Source organism: Marmota flaviventris, chromosome 1 (assembly GCF_047511675.1).
Source record: "Marmota flaviventris isolate mMarFla1 chromosome 1, mMarFla1.hap1, whole genome shotgun sequence".
In the NCBI taxonomy this organism is placed as follows: Eukaryota; Metazoa; Chordata; class Mammalia; order Rodentia; family Sciuridae; genus Marmota; species Marmota flaviventris.
The window spans coordinates 217,595,440-217,612,036 of NC_092498.1; the positions used below are offsets into that span (position 1 = coordinate 217,595,440).

General features: G+C 60.5%; 1 protein-coding gene across 6 annotated transcripts in view; it reads left to right on the forward strand.

Annotated features, from left to right (window-relative positions):
- The window catches only part of Ptprs (protein tyrosine phosphatase receptor type S), a 54,110-nt gene extending 46,038 nt beyond the window's left edge, over positions 1-8,072 (forward strand). For all 6 annotated transcript variants that reach the window (XM_071603648.1, XM_027952581.2, XM_071603654.1 and 3 more), the window contains 12 exons: positions 527-624; positions 699-822; positions 1,385-1,560; positions 1,634-1,753; positions 2,978-3,132; positions 3,768-4,053; positions 4,168-4,346; positions 4,617-4,743; positions 4,820-4,945; positions 6,129-6,283; positions 6,420-6,555; positions 7,094-8,072. In XM_071603648.1, the coding sequence (XP_071459749.1) occupies positions 527-624; positions 699-822; positions 1,385-1,560; positions 1,634-1,753; positions 2,978-3,132; positions 3,768-4,053; positions 4,168-4,346; positions 4,617-4,743; positions 4,820-4,945; positions 6,129-6,283; positions 6,420-6,555; positions 7,094-7,162 (1,751 nt within the window). In that variant the 3' untranslated portion in view covers positions 7,163-8,072. The remainder of the gene's footprint in view (positions 1-526; positions 625-698; positions 823-1,384; positions 1,561-1,633; positions 1,754-2,977; positions 3,133-3,767; positions 4,054-4,167; positions 4,347-4,616; positions 4,744-4,819; positions 4,946-6,128; positions 6,284-6,419; positions 6,556-7,093) is intronic.
- Positions 8,073-16,597: the final 8,525 nt, after the last annotated feature.

A 16,597-nucleotide genomic window follows, 5' to 3' on the forward strand; every position in this document is an offset into this window, starting at 1 on the left:
TCCCGAGGCCCCTGGGACGCGGCGTCTTGGGAAGTGGCTGGGGGTCTGCACAGCGGGTGTCCAGGCCGCCTGCGGGTCTCGGTGTGCGACCCGTTTCACGGGCTGGGAGCGGGCAGGGGTCTGACAGGGCCTTGCTGCCCCTGCGGGCCCAAGCCAGGGCCGGGACAGGCGCCCACAGCACACTCACTGAGCGTCGGCCCCGCGGCGGCGGCGGCCTTGCTGGGCCTGAGTCCCTGCCTGGGGACGGCACTGCCCGAGGCCTGGCTGCACCTGCCCCTCACTCCAGCCACCCGCCTGCGCCTTGCCATGAAGCACTGAGCTTGAGGTGCTGGGGACCTTCCTCCAGCCCCGCGCCCAGCTGGGTGGGGGGACCAGGACCGGCCAGCACTGGAACAGCAGTCCCCTCGTGAGCCACCCTGCCACCCCCTAACCTCAGCTTGTCCATGGCCGACTCACACTGTCCAGCACCCGGCCTGCCCCAGGGCCGGCCCCCCTGACCGACGCCGGCCGGTCTGCTCTCCCCTAGGCATGCTCAGCCACCCGCCCGTCCCCATCGGGGACATGGCGGAGCACACCGAGCGCCTCAAAGCCAACGACAGCCTGAAGCTCTCCCAGGAGTATGAGGTGAGCCGCGCCCCACCCGACCCTCCCGGGGCCCAGATGCCCGCCTGAATGCCCACCTCCTGTCCTCTCCACAGTCCATTGACCCCGGACAGCAGTTCACGTGGGAACACTCCAACCTGGAGGTGAACAAACCCAAGAACCGCTACGCCAACGTCATCGCCTACGACCACTCCCGGGTCATCCTCCAGCCCATTGAAGGTACAGCCCGGGTCCCAGGCTCTGCTGCGGTGTTCTGGCCCACAAAGCTCAGACCCCACACTATCCTGTCCTGCCACCGAGGCCCAGTTCTGGTTTATACCTGACCTGGTCCACTGGAGTTTGTTGAGCATCTTTAGAAAAGTATTTAACTGATGGCTGCTCTTGATAGGTAGCTCCATCTGTCCTCCTACGTCGGTGCAATCAGGGAGTTCTGCTGCCTAGGAGCATTTGGCAATGTCTGGGGACGTGTTTGGTTGTCACAGTTTGGGTGATGGGAGTGCTACAGCATCAAGTGCGGGGAGCCCAAGAACACGCTCAGTACCCTAGAGTGCGCAGGGCGGCGCCATCATCGAGGGCCACCTGACCCCCGTGGCTGTGGTATCCCAGTAGCACCATACAGAATGTGTGGCATTTATACCCCGTAACAGTGCCTAGCAGCCAGATGTGACGTGGGTGACAGGAAGTACATGCTGCCCCGTGGCCTCGGGGCATGGGGCAGCACCAGGAGGTGGTGGGCCCGAGTGAGCCCACTGAGGCCCGGTGCCCGCCGCCGTTGCTGTAGGCATCGTGGGCAGCGATTACATCAACGCCAACTACGTGGACGGCTACCGGCGGCAGAACGCCTACATCGCCACGCAGGGGCCCCTGCCAGAGACCTTCGGAGACTTTTGGCGCATGGTGTGGGAGCAGCGGTCAGCCACCATCGTCATGATGACACGGCTGGAGGAAAAGTCGCGGGTGAGGCCCGGCCCCTCGGCCTTCGAGCCCTGCGCCGGCTGCCCCGGGCTTACCCCGCTCTTGCCTGGCACAGATCAAGTGTGACCAGTACTGGCCCAACCGAGGCACCGAGACCTACGGCTTCATCCAGGTGACACTGCTGGACACCATCGAGCTGGCCACGTTCTGCGTGCGGACCTTCTCCTTGCACAAGGTAGAGCCCAGGCTGGCGGGGGAAGACCGAGGCCGTGGCTCCTGCTCAGAGCGCCCCTCTAGGACACAGCAACCCGGGCATGGCCCTGGGCTGACCACACTCCCACGAGGCGGCCCCACAGGTGGGGAGACGCAGGCTGAGAGGGCCTGCCCCAGCCGGACACAGCCGGACACAGCCAGCCTTGGGCCTAGCTGAGCACGCAGCCCAGCCCTCCTGGCCTACTTAACCTCTGGCCCCCCCTTAATTTGGGCATGTGATGGGGCCCTAGCAGAGTTCTGGTCCTGCCTTCGAGGGGCTACCAGATGGAGCTGGGTAATACTGCCAGCCCCATGGCGTCAGGGCTGGGTGCAGAGAACCTTTAGATACATATTTAACTGATGGCTGCTGTCCATACTAGTATGGTACCTGTTCTTCTGCATTGATGGTTCTGAACTGGTACGGTTCTGCCACCCAGGGTATTATCACAATAGAAGTGCTACTGGCACCACTTGTGTCCCAGACACCTGGCTAGGCCCTTGACATCAAGCCCCTGCCTGGCCCGAGTGCCACAACACTGAGCAGGTGAACAAAGGGAGTTAAGAATTCTCAGCTCATTCCTACATGTAAAGCCTGGACTGTGCGCCACATCCCCACCTGGGCACCAGAACACCCCAGGGACAGAGATAAATGTCCTCCTGTAATTGACAAGATACAGATAGCACGCGGGAGGTGACGGCTCTCACTGTAGAATAGGGTGTGGGCGGAGAAACCTGGAGGAGGCGGGGAGGGAGCCACGTGGAGACCTCCAGAGGGTACTGTCCATGCAAAGGCCCTGAGGCAGGACAGGCCTGGCACATGGGTGGAACAGAGCGAGTGCTGGGGAGAGGAAGGATCTTGTGGGCCTCAAGGAGGGTGGACTTTAACCCTGAGGGAGGTGGAGCCATGGAGGGCTGTGGGCAGAGAGGGGGCCTGACTCTGTGCTCACAGGGGCCCTCCGGCTGCCGCGGGGGAGGACAGGCTCCAGGGTGGAAGGAACCCCCTGACGGAGGCAAGTGTGGTGGTCCAGGGGGCAGTGACAGGTCTGGACCTAGGTGGCCTCCGTGAGGAGGGGAAGTGGGAGGCTCCGAGCCAGGTGCTGGGGAGGCAGGACACCGAGCAGGGCACTCCAGGACCAAGTACTGGAGCCAGTGCTGTCCGAGCACCTGGGGGAGGTGCAGTCACAGGCCACGCCCCTGTGGTCCCCAGAACGGCTCCAGTGAGAAACGCGAGGTCCGCCAGTTCCAGTTCACAGCGTGGCCCGACCACGGCGTGCCCGAGTACCCGACGCCCTTCCTGGCCTTCCTGCGCCGGGTCAAGACCTGCAACCCGCCTGACGCAGGCCCCATCGTGGTGCACTGCAGGTGCGCCCCACCCACTGCGCCGCCCCGCGCTGCCCTGCTCACTGTCCTGCCCTGCCCACTGTCCTGCCCCGCCCGCTGCCCCGCCCCACCCACTGCCCCGCCCCGCGCTGCTCTGCCCACTGTCCTGCCCCGCCCACTGCCCCGCCCTGCCCACTGTCCTGCCCCGCCCACTGCCCCGCCCTGTGCTGCCCTGCCCACTGTCCTGCCCCGCCCACTGCCCCGCCCTGCCCAGTCCTGCCCCGCCCACTGCCCCGCCCCGCCCACTGTCCTGCCCCGCCCCGCACTGTCCTGTCCCGCCCACTGCCCCCGCCCTGCGCTGCCCTGCCCAATGTCCTGCCCCGCCCACTGCCCTGCCCTGCCCACTGTCCTGCCCCGCCCACTGCCCCTCCCTGCGCTGCCCTGCCCACTGTCCTGCCCCGCCCGCTGCCCCGCCCTGCGCTTCCCTGCCCACTGTCCTGCCCGGCCCGCTGCCCCCGCCCTGCCCACTGTCCTGCCCCGCCCACTGCCCTGCCCTGCCCACTGTCCTGCCCCGCCCACTGTCCTGCCCCGCCCACTGTCCTGCCCCGCCCACTGCCCCGCCCACTGCCCCGCCCCGCGCTGCCCGCAGCCGCCTGCATGCCCGCCCTGTCCCGCAGCGCCGGCGTGGGCCGCACGGGCTGCTTCATCGTCATCGACGCCATGCTGGAGCGCATCAAGCCCGAGAAGACGGTGGACGTGTACGGGCACGTGACGCTCATGCGCTCCCAGCGCAACTACATGGTGCAGACCGAGGACCAGTACAGCTTCATCCACGAGGCGCTGCTGGAGGCCGTGGGCTGCGGCAACACGGAGGTGCCCGCGCGCAGCCTCTACTCCTACATCCAGAAGCTGGCCCAGGTGGAGCCTGGCGAGCACGTGACCGGCATGGAACTGGAGTTCAAGGTGACGGTGGGAGGCGCCGTGGGAGGGCGGGCTGGAGGCCGGAGGAGCCCGGGTCCTTTGGATCCAAGGTGCCCTCCACACCCTGACAGCCGCCCTGGCGGCTCCTCCCGGCAGCGGCTGGCCAACTCCAAGGCCCACACGTCCCGCTTCATCAGTGCCAATCTGCCCTGTAACAAGTTCAAGAACCGCCTGGTGAACATCATGCCCTACGAGAGCACGCGCGTCTGTCTGCAGCCCATCCGGGGCGTGGAGGGGTCCGACTACATCAACGCCAGCTTCATCGACGGCTACAGGTACCTCCCCGGGCGCCACCGGGTGGGTCCGGGCCTGGAAGAACCTCGGCCCTGCCTTTTCAGTCTGGTGGGAGACAGAGGCGGTCGGGGCTGGGCAGGAGTCTTCAGCTCCACCCTTAGTGATGGCCACTGCCACAGGGGGGCTCTTCCGACCCTTCCACAGCAGGTTCCAGTGGAACCAATCTGGTTGTTCGGGGGATATTTGGCAACATCTGGGGATATTTTTAAGTGTCTTGGAGGGAGGGGTCACTCACACCCCTTGTCCTGCAGGCAGCAGAAGGCCTACATCGCGACACAGGGGCCACTGGCAGAGACCACAGAGGACTTCTGGCGCATGCTCTGGGAGAACAACTCCACCATCGTGGTGATGCTCACCAAGCTGCGGGAGATGGGCCGGGTGAGCGGGAGCCACGGAGGGCGGCGGGCGGCGGGCGGGCCTGGACCAGGGGCTGACCTAGCCCTGTCTCCAACAGGAGAAGTGTCACCAGTACTGGCCAGCTGAGCGCTCTGCCCGCTACCAGTACTTTGTGGTGGACCCCATGGCAGAGTACAACATGCCTCAGTACATCCTTCGAGAATTCAAGGTCACAGACGCCAGGGTGAGCTGCCAGCAGGGGCTGGGGCCAGTGCCACCTTCCCTTAGGGAGGGGGTGGAGTGGGGCAGAGCAAAGGCCCTGGGGCAGAGACCAGGTTGTCAGTAGAGGTGATGGGTGGGCCCGCCTTCCCCCACCAGGTGGGTGGGAAAGAGGGTCACAGTCCTGTGCTGAGCCTGCTGTGCCCCCACGTGACTCCCTGGGGAAGGGGCCCAAGAAGATCACAGGAAAGAAGGAGGGGGCTTTTCCCTGTGGGGGAGGGTTAGAGGGCTGCACGGGCAGGTGAGAGCTGGTGACCGGGCCCTGCGGGTGGCCAGGATGATGGGGACCCGTCAATAGGACAACAGTGGTGGCCTGTGTTGGGAGAAGGGCCACTGTGAAGAGTGCCAATGGAAGGTGGCCCCCAGGGACCAGGGGAAGGCCGGGTGGGACAATGGGGGACACTGGTCCAGACGATGCAGACAGTGGGGTGAGATGGCACCAGGGACCGCTGGAGGGAGGGGGACAGGCTGGTGACGTGTGCGGGGGAGGCTGGCAGAGAAGGACGTGGACGGACGACACGTGGGCAAGCCATGGGGCACATGCAGTGGGTCAGCAAGCGTGATGCCCATCAGCTGTGGCACCAGAGAAGGGCGGACATTGGCCACAGGGGACCAGAAAGATGAGTGGACAGTCCGTGGTAGGAGACCAATGGACAGAGCCGCTGGGTGGGGGACAGACCGGCAGAGGAGGTGGGTGCGCCGTGTGTCGCCGTTCTGGCCCGCGTGGGGTTGGAGAAAGCGGGTGGCAGGAGGAGGAGACCACGGTGGGAGGCGAGGTGGCAGCAGGGGGCCTTGGGTGGTGAGGCCGCAGGGGAGGTGGCCCTGGAGAGGGGAGTGGGGTCAGTGGTGAGGGCGACCTTGCTCGGGTGTGATGAGGCGTTCCTGCAGTGGACGAGGGGGGGTTGGGAGGGAGCCCCTGCTCTGCCATCCTGGTTGACACAATGACGTCTGAGGTGGTGTCACTGGGTGAAGGCAGAGGCTGGTGCTGGCACCTTGGGCGGTGAGGAGTGGCAGAGGAGGGCGCCAGGGCAAGGAGTGGCGGGTGATGTGCCGATCGGGTCTGAGGCTGGAGCTGGGATTGAGGTTGGTGCCCAGGAAGCCGCCATGAGCGCCAGGTACCAGCAGCGGGTGTCCTCTCGCCATTCCAGGACGGCCAGTCGCGGACGGTGCGGCAGTTCCAGTTCACAGACTGGCCAGAACAGGGTGTGCCAAAATCGGGGGAGGGTTTCATCGACTTCATCGGCCAAGTGCATAAGACCAAGGAGCAGTTTGGCCAGGACGGCCCCATTTCCGTCCACTGCAGGTGAGGCTCCCAGCCCCCCCAGGCCCCAGCCCGGCTGGGGAGGCGGAGCCTCGTGGCTGGGGAGGCGGAGCCTGGCGGTGCAGCTTGGGGTTGGGGAGTGTAGCCACCAGCCGTGACCGCGGTTCCTGTCCTGCAGTGCCGGCGTGGGCAGGACCGGCGTGTTCATCACGCTCAGCATCGTGCTGGAGCGAATGCGGTACGAAGGCGTGGTGGACATCTTCCAGACGGTGAAGATGCTGCGGACACAGCGGCCGGCCATGGTGCAGACGGAGGTACTGACGGCGGGAGGGCCTCACACACGCTTGGCGAGATGGGCTCAGCCACCCTGATCTCTGGGTGGAGGGATCTCAGACAGCCACTGCCTTGAGTGGGAAGAGGACATCAAGGCTCAGTACATTAAATCCAAGCAGTGTCTCTTGGAGTGGACAGAGACGCCCCAAAAGTCCCAGCGAAGTCGTGTTCATCCAGAGACCCTGCCCTAGGTCACAGATCATAAGATTCAGACACACACGTGGGAAAACTGAGGCCCAGAGCAGGAGGGGACTTCCTGAGATCACATTCACACTGGGCACATTGAATGTCCAGGGGCACAGACGAGCCGGCCTCCTGCCTCCCTGCGGACCAGCTGCCTGGACAGGCCCCCGGCGGCCGGGGAGGCGTTGCAGGGCCCAGCCTGCGGGAAAGCCCAGCACCTGCCTTGCGGGGGGCCCCTGGCAAGGGCTTTGGGCTTGGGGACCTCTGCGGGTGGGCGCCAGGCTGAGGACACGACCCGGGGCGGGGCGGGCACTGACGGGCGGCCTCTCCCTGCAGGACGAGTACCAGTTCTGCTACCAGGCGGCGCTGGAGTACCTGGGGAGCTTCGACCACTATGCAACCTAAAGCCATGGGACCCCGACGCCACGGCCGACCCTCTGCCTGCACTCGGACCCGGGCCGGGCGCCCCGGGGAGGGCAGAACGCGGTGGCGGTGCTTCTGCGCGGCCCTCGAGCCCCGAACCAGGCCGCCCGCGACCTCCCGCCCGGCGCCACCTCGATAAGATACTCGCACATTCCTCGTTTCCTTCCGATTCCAAATTGAGACTCCGGGGTGGGTGGGGGGGCGGTGACACTCGGGGTGGCCCTGAACCAGCGGGGCGCCAGCCGGGCGAGGCCAGCTGTCCTTCAGACTGTGGCTGTGTCCGTGACGCTTTCTTTTTTCTTCTTTTTAGTGTATTTTTTTTTTCCTTTTTTCTTTTTTTAATAAGAAACAAAAGACTTGCCGGTCAGCGACTTTAAAACGAGCCGCTCAGCTTGTTCCTCTGTCCCCAGCCTGGTTCTCCAGGGTGCCAAGCGTCCAGAGTGTCCCCGCCGACCGGCAGCCCTGTGCCTCGCTCCCGCGGGGGCCGCCCTCGCCCCCTCGTTTCTCTCCTTCCTGTTTTGCGTATTTGTCTCCGACTTTGTTTTTTTAAATTTTCAGACATATCAAGTGGCCCTGGGGTGGGCAGCGGGACTCGGCCCCCAGTGGCGGGTCACACCCGCGGGGTCGGGGAGCCACAGCCCGAGCGCTTTCCAGCCTCGGAGGTGCCACGTGTGCCCCGCCATCAGGGACCCTTTGCCTGGGACTATGGGGCAGGTTGGGGACAAACAGAAGGACCGGACGCCCCACCCCGAGCAAGTGAGTTTTTTCTCTTTGTACGAGAGCGGCTGCCGTTGCTTTCAACACTGTTTGTCAAACGGAAGCAGCTGGTGGCCTTCCCACCTGTGTATGTAGATAAACCGACTTTGTATTAAAGGAAGATCGTCCGACCCGGCCCGGCCCGGCCCGCCGCGTGGTCTCTTCTGCATCCACCGTCTCCCCGCAGCGCGCCCCTGGGGTGGGAGCAGGCGGGAGAGCCCGTGGTCCGAGCTGCTGGCGGGAATGGTCTGGCTGGTCCTCCTGCCCGGGTGGGTCAGGAGTTGAACCCGGGTCCCTGCCCTGCAGGGCTGCCACAAGATCCCCTCTGAGCGACCATGACTGATAATCTGCCTCCGCCTCTCTGGGCGCAAGGGTGTTGTCACAGATGATGGCAGGATTAGGCACCAAGCCAAAGCCAGTGCTGGAATCCACGCCCTGGCCAGCCCCGCCCACAGCCTCAGCCCCCTCTGGGAGCTCATGGAGGAGCTGCCACCGTGGAAGGGATGGTGGGGGCTGCTTCCCCCATGTCCGAGGCCACCCAAGGAGGGGCCTGGACCCTCCCCTCTGACCTGCATCTCCAGGCAGGGGCAGGGCTGTGCCTGGGAAGTGGGGTTTGCCGCTTAGGGGCTGGTGTGCCCTAACAGAGGAAGCGGTGGTGTCACTAGCGAACACCTTCCCAGATCCCCCAGAAACACAGAAACAAACCCTTCAGCTTGTAAAGGTCTTCAACTTTGCGTGGTGTAAAAGCAACACGCGTCCCACGGAGACCACACGCTGCATTTTGATCTTCCCCTGGGGCTAGCGAGACCCAGCGGCCTGCTCAGTGGTGATGCTGGGCAGCAGCCGTGAGCCCGCGCTCCTGGGCAGCCCTGGGGCCACGGGAAGAGGAAAGGGGGGTGCTCACAGCATTCTGTGGGGCTGAGCTATGTGGTCAGTAGCGCCAATGTACCAGGTATATTTTTGACTTACTATATTTTCAGTTCACAATGGATTTTTCAGGGCACAATAACTCCTCATAAATTGGCGAGCATCTGTATCAGATACCTTGATTTTAGCTCAGAGGGACAAATTCTGCCATAAATTCAGCTTCTCCTGAAAAGGACTGCATTGGGAAACTTAAAACATTTCTAAAAAAGACATGAGTTGAGAAGGAATCAATGGAAAAGTTTCAAAGTCTTAAAAACTGAGCAATCGTTCAAAATGTACATTATGTAGGGGTGGGGCTGGGGCTCAGTGGCAGAGCGCTGGTGAGGCCCTGGGTTCGACCCTCAGCACCACATAAAAATAAACAAAATAAAGGCATCCTGTCCATCTATAACTACAAAAAAACTTTTAAAACGTACATTATGTGTTGAAACCTGAGGTGCAGCCAAAATGGTATATAGAGGACAAATCATAGTCTTGAATACACTATGAGAAAACATTTGAAAAGACATGAACTTAAGAGAGAAATGGGACTGGAATTGTTGGTACAGCCTTGTGTAGCATGCACACGGCTCTGGCCCCGATCCCTGGCACCACAAAAAGTAAAAATTCAACTGAAGTTTGGTTCACTTTTTTTTTTAATGTACACATATTTTCTTAGTTGTTGGTAGACCTTTATTTTATTTATTTGTATGTGGTGCTGAGGGTCAACCCAGTGCCTCACACAGGCCAGGCAAGTGCGCGACCGCTGAGCCCCAGCCCCAGCCCTGGTTCAGTTTTTAAAGAGCTACAAAAGAAGAAAATAAATTCCAATTAGGACAGATGAAAGTGGAACTAGCTGGGCATTTTTGAGGTGGTTTTTGAACACTAACGAAATAACTTGCTTTGAAAACACCAAAGAGATGAATCTTACAATCAAGAATGATGCAAATAAACATCACCAAAAAGTGTGGGAAGAGGCACGTTAACTGGAGGTGGCTTTTCTTCTTGTGTAAGATGTGTATTGAGGGAGAAGTCCCTCTGTCTCCTGCTGGGACCCAGGGGAAAACGAGGGGGAGGGACCACGAGGGATGACTGCAACCTCGGGGATCTGAGTTCAAAAAGGAGAGGGGAGGAGACTCGATGACAGAAAATACAGCCCGCGGCCACGCCTGTCCTGCCTGGGCTGTCCAGACCTCCTACCATGGGTGCTCTGCCTGGGGAACTCCGGCTCCACCCGGAGGCCACACTGGAGCCCCTTCTCTGGTACCTGATTCTTGGGTCCATCTTTCTAGCAAACTCCAAGCCACTGCGGCTGAAGTAGTAAATAGGTCTGCTTTGCCCTCTCTGGAACTAGACAGAGAAACTACAGGGAGAGTCACCATGACTGTGGGTGGGTGCAAGTGTGATTTTGAGATGCTCAGGGCTCTGGTGGGGGCAGGTGATGGTTGATGGGATCTTGGGAGAAGGGTCCCCTGAAGAACTGTGTCAACCCACAGACGTGACCTCTCCAGTTGCCTTGGCCACCTCTCAGGTATATGAAACCCACCCTTGTTTATTGAGCATTTATTATATGCTGGGCTCACAGAGTCTCATTTAGTCCTTAAAGCAGTCCACCGTTGGACAGAGCAGGCTCAGAGAGACCGGCTCTTGTCCAAGAACATCCAGATGGTAAGTCGGGGACCCTGCACTTGGGACCAGTCCTTTCTTCCTTCTTCAACCTTAGTGAGGGAGTTCAGGGCACCTGTGAGCTCTGTCCACCCACAGCCAGCACTGGCCCCACTTGGAAGCCCAACTGGGAGACCTGAAGTCGGGAACAAGAACCAGCCACATGCCAACAATGTGCCCAAGGCCATGGGTGGTGCTGAGGGTCAAACCCAGGGCCTCACACAGGTCAGGCAAGGGCCCAGCTACACACACAGACACGTTCTGCCCCCCCACACACACACAGTACGACTGTGAACACTTAAGCAAAACCCCCACAGGGGGACTGGGGACCCTTTCAGAAAATAAGAGGCCAAGCAGACAAAATCCTAAAGATGACCCAGTAGATACAGGATCCGGACCAAAGCACACGTGCACCTGTCACAAAAGCTGACCACACAGTGGGCCACAGGTGGGCTCGACCTTGGACTTCACCCACAGCCAGGTAGGACGGGCTCTTACGGCCCTGAGACCAGCTCTCCATGTGGGAATGTTCAGGGAGATTTCTCAGCACAAACCAGATTCAGCAGGACCGGGAATGATGTGTTCCGATCCTGAAAGACAACGACTGTCAGCCCAGGCACCTTCAAAATCAGAGAAAACAGAAACCTTCCACCATAATGGAACCACGGGATTCGTGGCTCCTGAGCAGAGTTCCGGATCTGAGGAGAGACTCCACACCGAAGAAATGAGCGGCCGACCAGGGCCTCAGTGAGCCACCCGGAGAGCAGCTGAGCAGATCAGAAACAGGAGCATGAACCCGGGCGTCGGGGCCGAGGACGACTCGGGGACAACAGTGGACCTCGTGGTCTTGGCCCCGCGAGGCTGAAGAAGGCGATAGACCAACGAGACCCAATTATACCTTGTTCACAAGGAGGAGCCTGAGGGGCAGACAGCCACCGGCTCAAAGTGAAGGGTGGAAATGGGATCACCATGGGAACGGAGCCTGGGGACGGGGCGGGGGGGGGGGACAGCAACTCCCCCCGGAGCCGCGTCCTACCGTGGGGGGAAGGAACTGCAGCAGGAAGAGGTACCACGGTGTTCATGCCCCAAATGGTGGCCCACCGAATGCCACAGAGGAGACAATCCTCAAATTGAGGCCTCAGACAGACCCCAGGACAGTGGCACAGGTGATTCCACACCTCCGCCAACACGAGACGTCACCAGACATGAACGCAGGCAGGAGGAAACGTCAGGAATCAGACGCACTCGACAGGCAGCTGGAGAATCTGTCATTCAACAGAAGCCGGATACAGTCTCTTCTCGGTGGATCATGGAACCTTCTTCAAGATAGACCCGATTCCAGACCACAAAGTACCTTACAAACAACCAAAACAGATGACAGGATTTCTTGCGTCTCATCGGATCACACTGGAATGAAATCAGGAATCAACATGACCAAGCTCACAGGACCCATGGGGACCCACGGGGGCCCACAGGGACCCAACAGGGAGCTTGTGAGTGACGAGGGTGGTCGAGACCTCAGGTGAGAGCCTTTTAAAAGTGCTTAGACAAGAAGAGCGAACCAACGTGTCAGACCCTCTCGACATGAAGAAAGCAGCTAGCAGGGGTGGAGGCCGAGGATCTCGAGTTCCAAGGCAGCCTCAGCAAAGGCGAGGCCCTGAGGCACGCTGTGAGACCCCGTCAAATACCAAACAGGGCTGGGCGCGCTCAGTGACCGCGGGCCCCCCCGAGCTCGGAAGTTCAGTCCCCAGGACCAAAACACACGCACACGCACACGCAATCCCAAAACCGACAGCAGAAGGAAGAAAATCAGGATCAGAGTGAAAATCAATGAAATTGAGAATTCAAAAAACACAAAGAATCCATGAAATGCAAAGTTGGTTCTTTGAAAAGATAAACAAGATGGATAAGCCCTGACCAAACTAACCCAAGGAGAGTGGACACAGATTCAGAGAGCCAGAGGCCAGGGCAGTGGCCACACCTGTCATCCCAGGGGTTTGGAGGCTGCAGCAGGAGGACTGTGAGTTCAGAGCCAGCCTCAGCACCTGCGAGGCCCTGAGCAACTCAGAGAGATCCTGACCCTAAACAGAATACAAAGCAGGGCTGGGGGTGGGCTCAGTGGTCGAGTGCCCCTGAGTCCAATCCCCAGTGCCCCCCCTGCAAAAAAAAAAAAAAAAAAAAGACCCAGAGAGCAATGTCACAGTAGAATCTACACATTCATAGTCATCAGATCCTCAACGAAGGGGCCAGAACATGCATTAGGAAAACACAGCCTTTCTAACAGATGGTGCTATGAAAAGCAGCTCTCCATAGGTAGAGAAGGACCCGGCCCAGATCCTTCACCCTGCACAAAAGTCAACTCCAGATGGATCAGACCTGGGAATCAGACCAGAAACTGCAACTCCTAGGGGGAAACTCACGTCCACACCCCAGCGCACAGCACAGCACAGAGCTGCTCACGCTCGGGAAGTAATGCCAAGAGTTGATGAAGGGATCCCATCCGAAAGGTCTGCCAGCAGTCAGCAAGGAGACCGTGAGGAGCGTCAGAGAGAACCTGCGGGTGGGAGAAGCGTCTCTGCGTCTCTGCTGGCTGCTGCGCTTCTGACGGAGGATCAGTGTCTAGAACATACGAAGAACTCAGAAACTCCAACCAAAACTCAGATGGCCAACTAGTAAAGGGGCAAATTGACTAAAGAGCCACTTCTCAAGACAAGAAATACAAATGGCCAACAAATACAGGAAAGAGATGTTCCCTGACCCATCAGGGAAATGCAAACCCAAAGTGCCCTGAGATTCCGTCTCCCGTCAGATGGCAGCCATCAAGAACACAGAGATTAAGAAATGCTGGGGAGGACGCGGGCACAAAGGAACTTGGACGCTCTCGGTGGGACTGTCACTTAGTGCCACCTCTGTGGAAATCAGTATGGAGGTCCTCAAGAGACGAGGCCAGAACCGCCCTGGGACCCAGCTGTGCCTCTCCGTGGCATTGACCCCGAAGAACCCAAGTCCTCACACGACGGTGACACGCACACCCATGTTTACAGCAGCACCGTTCACAACAGCCAAACCACGGGACAGCCCAGGTGTCCGTCGACGGATGAACGGGTGAAGAGAACGTGGCGGGGACACAGTGGAGTTTTATGCAGCCAGAAAGAAAAGTCAAGTCCTGGCATTGGTAGGAAATGGGTGGAACTCGGGAACGTCGCGTTAAGCCCAGTGACCAGACTCCGAAGGCCCGGGTCAGTGTGCCCTCCCTGTGGAAGCTGGAGAGGAGACGGGAAAAGGACATGGGGGATGGGACCTCCTGAAGAGACGGGGGTCAGCAGAGGGAGGGGACCAGGAAGGGACAGGGGAGGAGGTGGGGGTGCTGTCGGGCGAGCACGTGGGCTGGGTGTGCGTGGGGGGTGCGACACGGACCCCGTCACTACGCACCCCATGGTTAAAGTCATGGGAAGGGAGGTGACCGCGTCACTGTGAGAGCGACCAGGAACCCCGAGTTCCCACAGCTGGGCGAGGAGCCTGCCAATCAGACCATACGATGTCCCCAAGGACGAGAGATGAATCTAAGATCCCAAGTGGATTCCTGGTGGGGGAGGGAATGAAGCCGGATCTGACAAGGCCGTCCCCAGGGAGACGCAGGAGCTCCCCAGGGAGGTGACTGGACGTGACTGGTGCCGGTCTCCCCCAGCGCTGACGGAGAACAAGAAGAGCCCAGGAAGGTCAAGGGACAGCGTCGTCCAAACACCAGACATCGGCGGAATGGGAAGCCACCACGCAGAAACCCCCGACAGCGACACAAGACCCGCCGCCTCTGCACGAGCCACGGAAAAGAGACGCAGAGCGGGACCTCCAAGGGCCGGGGACGTCAGGGACACCTGTGTGTACTTAGTGGACGAAGGATGAAGTGCTGAAACCCCACAGCACAGGTCACTCGAGTCACACCACGTGAATGACCTCAGAAGACAGTGGGATACGGCAGGGATCCCCCCAGCCACGTCCCTTCCCAGGGGCTTTGTTTGGGGGGTCACCACTCCCCCCAGCCCACAGCCGCCCGTGGGTGGCGCAGGACACACAGGAGGGCCATCGTCATCTCCAAGGAAGAGAATTTCCGTGTAAGGGCTGGGCCGGGCCAGGGACACTGTGAGGCGCGGCCCCTCCCCAGCTCGACCACCTACAGCTAAGAAAACCACGAAAGCCCTCTGCAGGCCTGGGAGGGCAGGGAGCGCCAGGCTGGCGGCCCAGCCCTCCGTCCCCAGACGCACAGGGCCCAGGAGAATCCTAGCACAGTCAATCCAGCATCTCACTGGGAAAGAGGACGTGTGACGCGAAGGGACGGAGTGGGGGACACGAGGACGCGAAACGCCAGGAAACCGACTCAGACTGAGAACAAACGGGGACCCTAGGGTCACGCTGCACGCCCGGCTCACACCTGCCGGAGAGCCCTGCAGACTGTCCGAGGGGACGCTGCAGGTCTCCACAGGGGTGCTGCTCCGATTCAACACTTGGAGCCACCTTGAGGACCTCCCAGCAGGGCACATACACAATATTACGCAGTCACCCGGTGGAATGTCATTTAGCAACGGACGTGAAGCACTCGGAACAGTGCATGGACCTCACCAGCGCATGGACCTCACCAGCGGTGATCTCAGAACTATGCTGATTTCAAAAATGGGGCACACGCCCATGATCCCAGTGCCTCGGGAGGCTGAGGCCAGAGGACCTGGCGTTCAACCCTGAGCGCGAGACACTGACCGCGGCCCCACACGCCCAGCCCCTTTATGTAATCAGGGTCTTGCTCAGTTGGCCAGGCCAGCCTCAAACTTGTGATCCTCCTGTGTCAGCCTCCTGTCTTTGCTGCAAGGAGAGGTGAAGTCACCACCCTGTGGGCGCTGTCTACAGGGCAGGGAACAGCACCCGGTAGAGACCACCGTCCCAGACTTGCTATAGTTCCGTTAACGCCACTTTGACTTTTCTACTGGGTCAAGAGCATATCCAGTCACCCGCCTTCCACTAACTGGCAGTAGTTACAGGATCAGCTCACACTACCACAGAGGAGACCCTGTGGGCTAAGGCACATGTCCTGGCACCTCCAAGGCCACCTGGGCGAGGGCATCCAGTGGCTGAGGTGTGATCCACTCACCCTCAACTTCACATTTCAACTGACCTCATCAGAGACTTAGGAGTATCCATGAAATAGTATACAGCAACAAAAAAGGCAGGCAATGACCCCCCCAGCCCCCCTCTATTTCCCCTCCCTGAAGGACAGCCAGCTGGAGTCCAAGTCCCCAGGCTGTTGGCATCAATGTAATTATTTCCTTTATGTTTGTTTTCATAGTTATCTTTGGTGTAAAACAGATAAAACTCTACTGGAGGAAGACCCTGGCCGACCTCAGAGCCGTGCCTCTGCAGAGCACAGATACAGAGACCCTGGGAGTGAAAACAGCCAAAAAACTCAAGAGCTGCCCCCACCTGCTCAGCCACTGAACTCATTAACGTCCAGAAGAAAGCGGGAGGAAGCAGCGAATTCTGATTTTCTCTCTGCGTTTCTATCGGGACAGACAGTGTGGCTGCAGCAGCCGGCACAGGGGTTGTGGCAGCCGTGGGACAAGGGAAGGGAAGTGGGAGGCCCCTCCTGGAGGCCCTGGAGGCTCGCCCGCCGGGAGGCCGCGCCCTTTCAAACAGGGCTGGGTGGGAGCCCTGAGTGGGGCCTGCAGAAGGGCCCAGCTCTGGGATGTCGGGGACGTCACCCCTCGATCCCGGGTGGGAGCCTCCACGGGGGAGGCGACCCAGGGGCGGGGGGCTGCCTGGGCTGGAGCCCAGCTCCCTGGACGCTCCCACCCCCACAGCCGCGGGTGGCGGCAGGACACACAGGAGGGCCATCGTCATAGCCACTCAGGAGGCTAAAGCAGGAGGACCACAGGTGGACCGGCCTGTGACCTGGCAAGACCCTGTCTCAGAATAAAAAGGGCTGCCGTGCGGCTCAGAGGTGGCACGTCCGCCCGGCACGGGGAGGCTGTGGGGTCCGAGGACAGCGGTGGGTGGCCACAGGGACCAGCAGCCCCATGGCCAGGAGAGCTGTGGACAGGGAGC